Source organism: Mytilus galloprovincialis, chromosome 10, assembly GCF_965363235.1.
Source record: "Mytilus galloprovincialis chromosome 10, xbMytGall1.hap1.1, whole genome shotgun sequence".
In the NCBI taxonomy this organism is placed as follows: Eukaryota; Metazoa; Mollusca; class Bivalvia; order Mytilida; family Mytilidae; genus Mytilus; species Mytilus galloprovincialis.
This window is the reverse complement of record NC_134847.1, coordinates 59,965,843-59,981,148: the sequence shown is the minus strand read 5'-3', so window position 1 is coordinate 59,981,148 and position 15,306 is coordinate 59,965,843. Positions and strand designations below refer to the sequence as shown.

The window sequence follows — 15,306 nt, the reverse complement described above, 5'->3', positions numbered from 1 at the left end:
ATTATATAAACTTTTTTTCTTTATCAATGAAATCGACATAGTTTGGCATGACTGGGCTTATTTATTGGTATTTGCTTGTAATTTTAATGGCAAAAAAAAATACTCTTATCATGCCTCATCGTTGGTTCTTTTGCCTGTAAAATGAGGGCCAAGATAGGAGTCATTTCTTTCCTTATTCGTTAAATTTTTGACAATTGTTTTCCATTTGTGTTTACCTTTATTATCCACTATTCATACAACAACGCCCCATTATGCTCTTGTCTTTAGTTTCTTGATCTATTTTTTTTTATTCTTTTTTTTTACATCTATTTTGCAATGTTTACCCATTAATCCCTTAATTAAATCCGTAACAAAACTGTGAAAACGAAGTTTCGATATTTACATCCGGATTCAAAACATCTGTCAAAGCGATAAATACCAATCGAAAAAGGATCAGGCCTGTGGTCACATTAATTGAGGAAAATACCTAACAGTGACGTCACTAGCTAATTAGAAACTGACCATATCGTATTAAATATGATGACATCGGCTTATTTTGCTCATAGTTTGCATGTCAATAAATGAATAAACATCATTTGCTTAATTTGTTTTTAGTTTACTTTTTGGGAAGATAACCAATGTTATGAAGAATTTAAACAGGTAAGAAATTATTTTTTTATTGTTAGTTTTATTAATTATTTATACCAATACATATATATTTGTTCTATATTATACTGTTTGCATTTGCAAGAACTGCTTGTAAACTTATATTAATTACTTGTAATATTGGTTCATACCGGTAAAATCTTAAACTGATTAACTGCTTGTAAACTCATATTACTTACATGTAATATTGGTTTATACCAAAAAAACAAAAACTGATTCAATCATTTCTGAATTATTCACAATATTATTCAGAAAGACCTCTAGTGATTTAAAGTTCTAAAGGAACGAATTTGATGAACTCATTGACTATCAGGTCTATTCAAACCATTGAATAGCTTCGTGCAATTATGTTCACTAAAAGGAAAAACTGAATAATTTTTCGTATTCGCTATTATATCCTTACTATATTCTTTCTTAAATTTTTATGTGATTATCGTTTAATTAGTTGAATACAATTGAATTTTAGTGCGTCCAAGGCACTTGGTAACTTGTTACATTGAAAAACTATTTGAAAAATTCGTCGCAACTATTTTACTTGACCAATCATGTTAAATCAGTAGTGCCAAGGTGTCAACACATTTTAAAGTTTTGTTTTTTCAAAAGCCCAATATTATACATTTATTTTCCGTGCCTGAGGGAAATATGAAGAATAATTATATTTCACGAGGGCATCGCCAGAGGGAAATATGACTTTTCGAGGGTGAACAAATCTTCATATCTCACGAAGCGAAGGGGAATGAATGCTTAATTCCACTGCCTATACTTTTTTTTTAATTATGAATATAAAATTTACAGATGATTGTTTTCTTACCCGTTTTGTTTTAATATAAATAAAATACACAATGATAATCAGCACCGATTTAAAGATAATTATTAATTTATTCTTTTCTATTTGATTTTAGATTTGAAATAATTTTTAAAACAAACCCTACCAAAATGTTTTATTTAAACATTTACCGAAGGTAACGATGCACAAGGCAAATCCAACGTTCATAGGGGAATATGAAGTTTTGTTCGACGTCACGTGTGATAGTTTCAACTAATCAAATGTTGATTTCGTTATCAAAATCTACATGCAGTGGAATAATATCATTCATTCACCTTATATATATATATATATATATGTAGGACTCTAAAGTGCGATGGGGACACTTAAGTACGATGGTCACGCTAAAGTGCGATGGTCTACGCTAAAGTGCGATGCTTCCATACGCTAAAGTCCGATGGTTCGCGAAAATATAGACGTTAGAAACGCAGTTGGATTATGACGTTAACAGTCGTTTATACATAAACCAAAAATGTACATGCCGTAAGATAAATATTTAATCAAAATTTATTTTTAAACCAAATGTCTATGACACTATTTCAAACCTAACTGTGATTTGTCGGCTGAAGCAAATGCGTTTTTAGTGCTGAAAGAAGGATCCGTGTCCTGCACCCGACCTGACATTTTACTATATAGATACAAAATACTAGTAGAATACTAATAAGTTTTCCTGTGTCCTGTTTCTTTTGGAAGCGAGCAGATTGTATACGTTGCAATTTATTTTGCGGTCCCCGTTAAAATATAATTGTCAATTTTATTGAAAATTAAGCGTACATGATAAATTGTCGGCTAAAACTGTAGGAAATATAACATGTATTTGTACTCGTTACGAAGAGGGAGAAAGCTTGGCGAATATTGCATTTTTCTCGCATTTAGATTAAAGCTTGTACATATAAATATTACTTATTCCAACATTTTGTATTTGAAATTTACAATGACGACTGTAAAAAAAAGGGGGGGGTAGAATATTGATGAATTGTGTGAATGGCAAGCTTCGCCAAATACCTAAATATTTCTAAATGCACCTGAACTTTAAAAAAAATGATTGAACAGGAAATACAGTATTTTGTCACACCTAAATTACCCTTTTACCCTTTTTAGCAATTATTACGTGGTTGGTATTCTATAAACAATCACTTAATCCTGCACTACAGTCCAGTATATTATAAAGCCTACATGTATCACATTTGTTATACCCTATCATATATACTAACTTTTTTTGCAAAAAAAATATTTTTAAAAATCATTGTACAACGAACCTTACCCTATTAGTTCATTGCTCTTTAGTGTGATATACCATCGTACTATAGCAAACTAACAACCATCACACTTTAGCGTGATACACCATCGTACTTTAGCAACAAAAACAACCATCATACTTTAGCGTGATACACCATCGTACTTTAGCAACAAAAACAACCATCACACTTTAGCGTGATACACCATCGTACTTTAGCAACAAAAACAACCATCATACTTTAGCGTGATACACCATCGTACTTTAGCAACAAAAACAACCATCACACTTTAGCGTGATACACCATCGTACTTTAGCAACAAAAACAACCATCATACTTTAGCAAACAAACAACCATCGCACTTTAACGTGAGACACCATCGTACTTTAGCGTAGACCATCGCACTTTAGCGTGCCCACCGCACTTTAGAGTACCATCGCACTTTAGAGTCCTACATATATACTTTTAAAATCTTTGAATATTCACATTTTTGACTTGTATCCGATGAAGTCTTACAGAAAAAACACCCAATTGAAATAAGTATAGCGTTAACGTTGGTTGTTATGAGATATCGTGAATACCTTGTACAATCCGAATAGGAATCATCACACACGCTGACAACTTTTGATATTCAAACTACATCTAATTTAAGTTACAAAATAACTAACATAATCATTAAGCAATTTTATTTGTACACTTCAGTTACTATTTACTTTGTTTATACATTTTACTATTAGACGAAATGGGTATTTGTTTCTTCCAAAATTAAAAAAAAATTATTTCTAGCGTTCGCTTATAATAAAAAAAAAGAAGAAAGAAACACTTCGATATAAATTTTATTTAAAAGTTTTGAAAACTTATAAACCTAAAATGAACTATGGCTCTGAGTACGGATGTCAATCACGTAACATTACTTCAAAATAGATGTCAGCTGAATTGGTTTAGTGTATTGATCCCATATTGACCTAGGATAACATTTTCGATATTAGGAACATAATATTTAACCTGTCACTAACCTCTAAATCCATTTCAAAATCCTATCACCAATAATAGAACAATTCTGAATCAAATGGACAGAATATTAAATAGTAAAGAATCATCAATGATACTAACGTTATAATTTGTTTTGCATACGCCAGATGCTCGTTTCGTCTAAATAAGAATCGAAGAAAATAAGATTGAAAGATTAAAACAAACACCAAGCTGAAGACCTTTGTATGAACCAGACAAAAGAGCAGAAAACAGCCTATGGCCACCAATGGCCACCAACACAGCAAGAAAATTCCGCATCCGGAGTCTGTCTTTAGCTAGCCAGTCACCAAAAACTGCCTGTGTACAGTAAAAATGATGTCTCACTAAACTTCACAACATATAAATGAACTCAAATTAAAAAAATATATAAAAGACTAGCAAGCCCTTTTGGGGCTTAATTTTTAGTGTGGTTTCTATTGCTCAGTCTTTAGTTTTCAATGTTGTGTTTTATGCACTGTTGTATGTTGGTCTTCGTCTTATCTTTTGCCATGACGTTGTCAGGTTTTTTTTTCTCGACTGCCCTGGTTGTATCTTTCTCGTCTCTCTTAGTTAATGGGAAGTTATTTACTATGGAATCCATATAAGAAGTTTTGCCTCGCACCTTCAATTTCATGATGCATGCCTTTTTTAATCAATAAACCATTCAGCACATGCCCATAAACCGATTTTTGTGATTGATTCGTGTCAGTTATTCTAAATTCCGACTATTTTTAAATATTCTTAAAGTAGTGGAATACTTATTTAGAACATTTTAGATTTAATCCTTACTCTTCAATTTATAAAACAATCAAACATTGTTTGTTCTATGAATTTCAAGAGAATGGATCAAAACTCAATAATCAAAATTACCATATATGGGTATGCGTATTGCGGAAATGTTATTAAAGTTAACAGTGCGTTGTTCACCTATTCACTTTTCAGTTGAATTAATTCCTCAAACAATTTTCACGGTAGCCATTTTAATACAACTCAACCAGAAATATCCACCACAGAAATGTAAACAATTCTTGTTTTGCTGAAAGTATAATTACTATGCCAATGATCATCATCATAATCCAGGGTTTTAACTGGTTCTATAATTGATAACAGGATTGGTAATTTGTGACCTGTTATCAACCTTTAATTATCTCCTAAATTATCTAATCAATAGTTAACAATTGTATAGCTGAATAGGACTAATATGTTAAATTTTTGCATAACAATAGTATCACTAGGTGTTAAAGTGAAGTTATATGGATAGGAACATGTAGTGTGTGCCTAATGTTCCCAGTAAATGGTCAAAACCACGATATGCTTTTGAACAGTTATTACTTCTAAAGTTTATAGAATAGAAACCGATGAAAAATATAACTCTAATTTTGAAATATCTACATGGTAATAATTAAAAAAGGCGACAGATACCAGGGCTATTCAAACTCATTAGCAGAAAATAAACTGACAACGGCATGGCATTAATTAAGAAAAGAAAAAAAAAACACAAAACAATACAAAAAACACAAGATATCACCTAAAGCCTGAGTAAAAAAGAACACGAACGCCACCAAAAATCGGGGTCGATCTCGGGTGCACCGGAAGGATAAGCAGATATTGCTCTATATAACATTCAATTTAAGAAATTTAAAGAAATATATTCAAAAAAATATATGAAAAAGGGTGGATTGCATTGGATTGGATATTTGTAAGGTCGTAAATGTGATCTGACAAATTTCAAATGACGGGCGAATAATAGAATAGATATACGTATAATTTTTCAATCCAATTTCTAGCTTTTTGCTATATGGGGACACTTATATAAAAATTTATTCACCTTCTGTGACCTTTTCTCTGCATTATGTAACTGCAGTTTCATAGATCACTTAACTACTGTTTTATTTCTTTATGTTTTAGGATTTTAAAAAATGCAACATTTTCCTATTTTTATGGTTATTTTATCAATACCAGCATTAACGAATAGTCAAAGTGGAGACCATTTATGTGGAAGTGAATTAACACTTATGTTAGAATTAGTATGTGGAGGACAATACTTTGGAAGTGCTAGTCATTCAAAACGTAAGTTCGTGTCAGAATCGAATAGTCAGTATTTGGCTGGTAAATTTTTAGTTATCAATTCTTATCATTGTTCAACTGAATTTTCTGAATTGAAGTATAGTTGATTGAACCATTTATGATAAATTGTGTTGTCAAGAGGCACTAGTGCGTTCAGAAATTTTAAACACCAGCACACTTTTATTCACGTTATGACCCCTTGAACTAGACGTACGTATAGCCTAATCATCAAAACCTGCTATTGAGACATTGTAGCGGTGTACCAATACGTTATGGTGACTGCCTACTTTATGTTTGTCGATTTCAGTCGTTTTACTCATTACTCCGTTTGGGTATAATTTGGAGCAATAGGAGCACCATTCTTTTAATTTCCAGTCGATGATCAACTGTATATCATTGGTTTAGCCAATTATTGTCAATGAGGACATTCTACACTTATAATAAACTACAAATGTATTAAAAAAAATGTAAAGTGATGTTCATCTTCTAAAATTGATCGCCATCAAAACATAGATAATTTACAACCCTATAGAAATAATATTCGTTCTTTATATTTATAACTATGCACAACATGACGCAGATGATAGGAACTGTATGTCACATTACGGCCCTCAAATATACGCAAAACATAAATCATATAAGCTATAAAAGACCAAATGAAAGGTAAAACAATCCAAACGAGAAAACCTTTTGATCTTATTTTAATATCTAAGAGTACCCGAGACACTGAAAGCTAGTTCAAAGTTATATAAAAATAATAAATATATAATGTATCCCGCACCAATTTATCAATCTGTTCACATCTTTAGGGTCATCTTACATAAAGACTCCCGATAAAAAAAAATAACGTAGTGCAATGACAAAATATAAGAATAGAGAAGATGCAGGACTCGACGTGTTCATAATTTGTATATTACAATATATTTGAATAATTGTTAACTTTTTATACATTGGCACTCATACCACATCGTAAGTGCCATTTTGATTTTAAAACTCCGCATAAAAACATTTTTAAAATATAAATTTCCTTAAAATATAATTGCTGAATTTGCCAGAATGTTTTGTCAATGAATAAAAGAGTCGCCTTATATGGTGTTTTCAGTAAATGTTAAAATTCATTGGTCAATTATAAATCAACATCAATGTTAAAATGTAAGATAACTACCAATAATAACACAAAGTAGAGTAAAGTAGAACAAATTGCAGTCTGATTTAGTTCTTCAAATATTGAAAAATAAATATTCAGTACATAAAGTTTTATATTATAATATGTAAATAGTTAACAAAGGTACCAGGATTATAATTAAAAGTAAAAGTAGAATAAAACAAAGCACAAAAAAAAATCATAGGAACATTCAAAATTCAAATGACTTATCAATTGGCAAAATCAAAAGTCCTAATGACTATAGATTATACATGACGAATTAATATAAGGTGCTTAAGGGTTTCAATGAAAATGAAGTATAAGCTCGCTTAAGGTTTATTATGTAATAAAAACATAATCGCCTGAATATTCATCAAACAATTAATTTCTTCTTTTACTAGGAATGATTTACACATTTCTAATATACGAAAACATTTTGGGAAGGGAGAATTTGTGTTTTTGTAATGAACATAGAAATGCTGTATTGTACTGTTTTTCAGGTTCGTCGCACCTGTTTTCTATTAATGACAATAAAATGAAATCACCTGAGATTCTAAAAGCAGAATTGAAATCTATTAATATACAGAAACGAGGTGGTGTAGTGGATGAGTGCTGTGTTAGAAGTTGCACATTTGAAACTTTACAGTCATATTGTCTTCATCCTCAATCAGAAACACAGAACAGTGTAAGTTTTCATTTTTTCGAAAGATAGTTTAATGCCCTTTAGCGCTATGAAAGTTTTTATTCACAAATCATTTCAAAGAATTGGATATATAATTTTACATAAGGAATCTTAAATAATATGTTGTTTACACGACTTCAATGTTGACGCATTAATTCATAAGCTTAGATAGATAATGTGACTCTTAGAAAAGATTTGTTTATATTGGAGAAATAGTTGATCGTGAAAATTGACTTCAGATGAAATAAGCATAACCTCGTTATCGGTTCACCAAGTAAAGTATAATCACAAAAAAACTGAACTCCGAGACAACTTCAAAATAGAAAATTCTTAATCAAAAGGAAAAATCAAAAGCTCAAACACATCAAACGAATGGATAACAACTGTCATATTCCTTTCGAAAAATGACTTCTCGAGTAAATTGAATTCAGATGGAATTATCCTAACCCCGTTATTATATCACAAAGTTTAAAGTGAAATCCAAAAAATACTGAACTCTGAGGAAAATTCAAAATGGAAAGATCCTAATCAAATTTTAAAATCAAAAACTCAAACACATCTAACGAATGGATAACGTCTGTTATATTCCTAACTTGGTACAGGCATTTTCTTAAGTAGTATACCAAGTTGTATTTCGTACCATTATCCTCCTACATAATTCGTTTACGCTAGTGCATAAAAGATATAAAACAATTAGAGGTTCGGTTCAACCATCCTATATTTAAGTTCTACTTGTGTTATGTATAATTCTTTAGATCTCACATTCTAATAAATATTTGAATTGATTAAACGTATAAATGAAAGCTTGCGTGTAATTTACTTAATTTATCTTTTGCGGAATGTGAAATTAAAATTGAAAAAGTCAATTCCTTATATCGGTAAAAAGCATAAATTAAAGTACTTTATTGAAATTTTGAAAACGAAGTTAACGAACAAATATTCCAGAAATCAATCATAGGATAATGCCATCGGAAGGCTGGTAGTTTTTTTCTTATTTCAAAGGTGCGTAGCTTTTATAAGACAGATTATTTATTTTCAAACTGCTTATAAATTTTAACCAAAACTTACCAAAACTACCGACCGTGCGAGGGCTGTATAGCCAGTCCAAGGTCGTTTAAAATGATTATTGCCAAAACTAGTATAACGGAGATCTTTTTTGATCCAGAATATAATTTGATCAATTGCAAATATTAATTTAAGATGGTTTTCAATAAAAGATGAAATAATTTAGATTCTTAATCATTATTCAAATGAAAAAAATGAAATCACAATTTTGTACTTTTTATTTTAAATCACTCATAGTGTGAAGGCTAATCTTTTCATGTGTGTCTATATTTTCAGGATCTAGATCTAACTTTATTGCCTATAAATGAAGTGTCCTTTCGAGGGACGAACGTTTTGTTTATTCTTGTTAAGTCAAAAATTTACTTTAAAATTATTTTTTTTAAATTCATGTTGACAAAGTATCATAGTCGAGAAATATTCAAATGATAAAATAATTGAAACATTTTAGAATTTGGTTCCCTTTTTAGAAAGAAGAACAAAAACAAACAGACAGAATATCAACAACAACAACAACCACTGTATCTACAACATTATTAATGATTCCAGAGACAACAACATCAAGGATTAGGTCGCGACAGAGATCAAGATGGTTTTTTCTTTATGCTTTAGGACGCAACCCAACTCGTCATCCTCATTATCCCTACTAACTTTCAATATACTTTGTCTCAAAAATATATGTCATATTCATATTGTTGGTATTGTTTTTTGTTTATTATATAAATGTAGACGCCAATGGTTGTAGTGTGTATTTTTAATTTATAAATTTTGTTTTTGAGTTTGACAAAACATTTCCAATAACGTTTAGAGATGTGTCTCTATGTCTTGTATGCAAATACTTCATAAGAATAGTATTTAACAGGTTTTGGGCTAACAATGAAATTGGGGATTGTTCCCTTAACTTTCTCAGTGATGACAACACAATAATATGTTTATTAAAATGCAGTAACAATACAAATGACATGATATACCCAGGTACAAGCCTGTGAAACTCATCAAAGAAACCAAGCTTATAATTTTGTTTGCTTGGTGCATGTTTTATTCTGGATAAGACTCATTAGATTTTAATCAGAATCATATAAGTCATTTTTCATACATGTGTTTGTGGACCTACGAATTAGTGCATACACCTGTATAGCATTAGATAATAGGCGACGCAATGAAAAACAAGAACTATCTTTAAAACAGATATCCGACGTATTTAAATCATTTGAGTATTACTGTTTAAAACTATCATTTCGATAACCTTCAGAAGCACAATGACTTAATGATGCGCGACCTCAGGATGCTGTACATAATGGGGCAATTCCCAATGTCCCAAAAATCTTGGTGTTGGGTTGTTTGATTGTGATATTAGCTGCTGATACATTTGGTGACCATTTTGTACAATGTAATCAATAGTATCTGGTTTAAAAAAAAACGCAGGATTTACTGAACATACGATAAAGAGTGCATAAAGGGCGATTGCAGTGCACCGAAAACCTGCATAGTTTGACACAATGTGTCCTTGGTGGCAACGCCCGTTCACTACCTTCATCTTGTGAACAACAATGCTTTAACTATCTAAAAATCAATGCATTACCAACAAAAGAACGTTACAAATTGTTTTGTGAATATTCCGATTATGGTTAAATAAGTGATTTACCATTTAAATAACGTTTCTCTGTTTGTGTTCAGTATTCTCGGTCCTCGTATCTTTCTGTTTACATTCACCAAAACCCCGCGGAAATCTCACATGCGTAGGTGCGTTCTAAAAGTCATGTACGTTCGTACAACAAAGTTTACATTAAAAATTATATAATTGTCCCGAATAAACAGCTGTCATAGAAGCAAAGAGCTATTGGAGAAACAATTATTTTAAAAATATAAATCTTTGTAGGATCTAGTTCAAATATTTATAGTTTTTCACTTGCTTTCCATCATGATATAATTAACGAGACGTTTTTTCAAACACAACCAAATCACCCACCATGACAGCATTTTGTCCAATCACAGAAAGGATTTTCGAGCATGCGTATTCTGTTGCAATAGTTAAGCGTCCTTAAGTTCAAAGGGCACAAACCGAAACTATACCGACTACGTTTGAAAAACATTAACCAACATATTATTGAAGTACAAGAATTCAATTTAGTACGCATGATATGTAATAATGATGACTTTTTACTGGAGAAACGATGAAATCAAATAAAATGTAAATAGCTCTATCAAAAAATGATTTAAAAAGGAGAATTACATAAATTGTAAAGAAAAAAATGTGGGGTATATATCCATAATACAAAATGTTATGCACAGCAAACAGCCCACAAAAGAATGACAAATAAACAATCAACGTCAAATTAAAAAAGATGAACGTTTAAATGAAGCGTTCGTGTTTTTATGAGTACAATCAATTTTGCTTTAATCTTTTCTGGAAAAAAGATATTGTATTTTTAACATTTATTTTTTATTTCAGATACAACTTTTTTTTAGAACTGATTCCCTTAAAATGCTCACATTGAGGTGGACCACCTTGTTATTTGACATGCCAAGAGTCTGGCGTATCAAATTTTAATGCTGGTATCTATGATGAGTTTATTTAAGAGTGTATTTTAGTTTCAGTAAAGAACTGTTTTTTGTACTGAAATGAATTGACACTTAGACCATCAATATATGATTTTACCACAATCTTTCTCTGTTCATACCAATCACATAAAGACTAACTTGGATCCAGATGTGGCACAATATTTAGAGAAAAAAAACGTGTGATCTTTCAAAAAGCAAATGATAGTTCTAATATAATTAATGCATTTTGTTAAACAGGACATAGTGGTTATGATAAATGTTAATAATTTTATTCAAGAGTATGATATTTGTTTCCAACTAAAACTCAATCAAACTCAAAGGTTGTTATTTTATTCGAGGGGATACACTCGATGAAAGTATGTTAAAGCCTAATTGCTGTGATATGACTATTTTTTGTACCTTTGCAGTTTTCTATTTTATAGTTTGATCTATCATTGTCGCCACAGTCTACGGAGGGTCAATATATAAGCTATTTTACGTCTAACATTCCGTCTTTCCGACCAAAAACACATAAACGTTTGCAAATTTGTGTTATCCGAAAAGATTTCGTCGCCATTTTTCCATTTTGTCAATGTAAGGTTCATAAGTTTTGTCATCCAACAGTTTGTGCTTCAACATTATTCAAACATGCATGGAACAGTCATAGCATTAAGTTGAAGGTGTGCACCCCTTATATTTAATAGATTATAATTATATTATCAGGTTTACTATATAATGATATAATCATATTTGTCATTGAATCCTATGGCTATAAACAGTACAAATTTGAACTGCACTGTAGCGTTTTCATTGTTTATGTCATCTGTAATTTAAACATCTCTTTCCTTTCAACAGTATTCAAACCTTCCAAATTAATTGCACGGCATTTCGTATTTTTGAGATATTTGAATATATGTGAGTTTGATTTGACTTTTACAAAAGCAAGCAACATGAGTTTCTTCGATGTGAAAAAAATCATTAATACAGAAAAAGCATACAAATCAGAGTAAAAAGAGAAAACCGGAGTGAATTGCATTTGGCGCAAATGTTCCGAGTGATATCGAATCAGTTAGAATCACTTGCAATGCAAGCATGTATCAACCTCCATACTTAATTGTTTGTATCATTCGAAAAACCAAAAGTTCCTTCAACCTTATTATATACGTTTGCATTTTCGATTTTAATATTCTCATCATAAAAACGTTCAGATACATAAGCAAAACAAACAAGCTAACACATCATAAAAATATTTACATAATTTCTAATATCTATAGTCTCTCCTTTATCTGAATATTTACATTGGGAAATACCATAACAATGCTTCTTTTCTAATTGGTTGAAATATTCTTCCACTTTACATTTTCCCATCGAACATAAAATAAATGATACAGCAGATAAAGTTAGACTGCCGTTCGTCTTGACTTACATAAAAAATAATCATGAAGGTCATAAAACAGAATAGGTTTGTTTGCCCTAACGCTACCTACCTTGAAAATACTGCCTACTCAAAATCTTTTATTGTCCTGATGTGAAAATATTTATTTTTATTCAGATAGACATGAAGACTAATAAACATTGACACTTAAATTTCTCTTTGCCAAAAGAAATGAAAAGAAATAGCCTACCTAGGTACAAATGCCCCCACTGTCTCAATGTTGGGTAGGGTTTGGGTAAACCAAAATATTTCTAAGTGTGGCCTCATTCTGACACCAAATTTTCACTGATTTTGGGTTGAACCACATTTCGGCACATGATGTTGAAGGTTTTGTTATGAGAGTATTTGGTGCATAGAACCGAATAAATTTAGAATATACATGTACATGTACAGTACAGAATATAAAAAAAGAAGATGAGGTATGATTGCCAATGAGACAACTGTCCACAAGACACCTATATGACACAGAAATTAACAACTAAAGGTCACTGGTGTACAGCCTTCAACAGTGAGCAAAGCCAATTCCGCATAGTTAGCTTCAAAAGGCCCTGAAAGCTATATTATAATTATGTCAAAAAATTTAATCCCAATCCCAATTCAGACAGTATCAAGCTGGAATATTGTGTCCAATATTGACCTAATTGTTCAGGGTTTGATTTGCGCTCAGTGAAGCATTTTATTCTACTGTGTTAACAACCTTTTCACTGGATGATGTCAGATTTTGGTTCTGTAAATTTGATTTTGTATTTATTACATTCTTGCCAGACAGAACAAACATTAAAAAACAACAAACTAAAGCCTGAAAAGGCCTCATCTTAGGAAAAAAGCCTTGCAAGACATCATAATTATTTGCAGTCGGAGAATTGGTACCAGGTAAACATGCTACACGAGAATATGAAGTATAATTATACAGGGTGTGTAGATATTATTTTTGCACTTACCAGTTGCAAGTTTGGTGTTGACATCAAATATCCTTGGCCCATGGGATGAATTGTGGGTTTTGTTGAAAAACTGTCAGGCAGAGACTTTCAAGAACACGTACAAAGTCATTACAGTTATAACAACGAACAATCAGGTGACCACATAAACCAGCAGGCAAAATTCCAATTCCATCTTTTAACTTCAATGTAATGTCACATCAAGAACATCTCATGTTATCAAAAAAGGTCTTAATGTCAATAACATGTCTGGTATAACCAATTGGCTTCAATTTTCAAGAAAAAAAAAATCATTTATATCTTCAAAAGATGTAGAAGATTGATACGTGTGATCATGTTGGAAAGAACCTGGTGTAAAAGATGTATCTAAATCGGGTGTAAAAGAAGTATCAAAATTGGGTGTAAAAAACGTATTAAAATCAGTTGTTGCTAAATCGGGTCTAGAAATGTTGTCTAATCTGTTCTTGAAAGTCTCTGCCTGACAGTTTTTCAAAAAACCGACCGTTCTTCTTTCAGCTAGGCATGTCGTCTGGATATTGTTTACATTGCCGTAAATGGCGCGAAACTATGTCGTAAACAATAATAACAGTATAAATGTAAATAAAAGATGACTACGATCAAAAATTGTTTTATTTTATCATTTTGGTGCCTAAAGTAATCAGAAAAGGTTTCTCTACATTTATTTTATGTCTTATATGAAAACCGTTAAACCAACTACCGAAAACTGACCGAGTATTCAAAAACGCGTTCTAGATCGGGCCTCGTTAACTATCGATTTGACCTCCGAATACCTCTGATTGTCATATATTAAGCGATATAAACATAAATATAGATATAAATAGAAAGTGAACTGGTGTAAATGGGTTTTTCTAGGTCTGTTTATTTTCATATTATAGATTAAAATATATGTTATTCATCGCATGAGAATGATTTTTTGTGTGGATAGAATCAGTAAATTAAATAATTTACCTTTGTTTTACTTTCAATGTTGACTCAAAAGTGAATAATACATCATTAATGTTTCTTAGCTTATTTTGACAAAATTGAACCATACTGGCTGCTTAAAGCGAATTATTATTTCATCATTTCACTTTCATTAATGATTGAACAAACAAATATACTTTTTATGTATTTCGTAGCTAGTGTCCCTTTACATCAAGTTTAAGATATTTTTCAATTCAATATTTCATTTCATTAATACAATATCCATATAGAAATAAATGGGTTTGAACTTTTATATTTATATCTCAATTTATTTCTGGATCATCCAATTAAAAAGTAAAAATCAAAAAAAAGACTGAACTCAAATGGCAAAATCAAAAGCTCAAACCCATCAAACAAATGGTTTGTTTCAATATGGGCATGTGTTTCATTCATTTCTTCCAACATGATATTAGTATTTGGATGAGTCTCTTTCACTATTACGTACCGTTTTCCAGGAACAGTAATAGCCACACATTAATAAGATTCTGGTATGTACCAAGCAATCGCTGAAATCTTGTTGCGACTAGAATTTATACACATTTCTACGTCATTTACCTTTTGAGTACGAAGTATTCAGTCGGCATACTAACGGTTTTTTTCTTTATAGATATAGTGACCAATGTATTTTGGGACTTTTGTTTTGTTCAGATTAGGCAATCTGGGTTAAAATATACGTTCGGTTTAAGTGTTATACCACTAAATTTGCAACAATAACTATAGTTTAAGAAATAAC

General features: G+C 31.1%; 1 protein-coding gene across 1 annotated transcript; it reads left to right on the top strand.

Moving 5' to 3' along the window:
* Window positions 1-557: 557 nt before the first annotated feature.
* LOC143049261 (bombyxin F-1-like) lies at window positions 558-9,415 on the top strand. The gene is made up of 4 exons (XM_076222959.1): window positions 558-639; window positions 5,629-5,790; window positions 7,432-7,616; window positions 9,146-9,415. The coding sequence occupies exons 2-4, from the start codon at window positions 5,640-5,642 to the stop codon at window positions 9,323-9,325; spliced, it is 516 nt and encodes a 171-aa protein (XP_076079074.1). The 5' UTR covers window positions 558-639; window positions 5,629-5,639; the 3' UTR covers window positions 9,326-9,415.
* The last annotated feature ends 5,891 nt before the right edge of the window (window positions 9,416-15,306 follow it).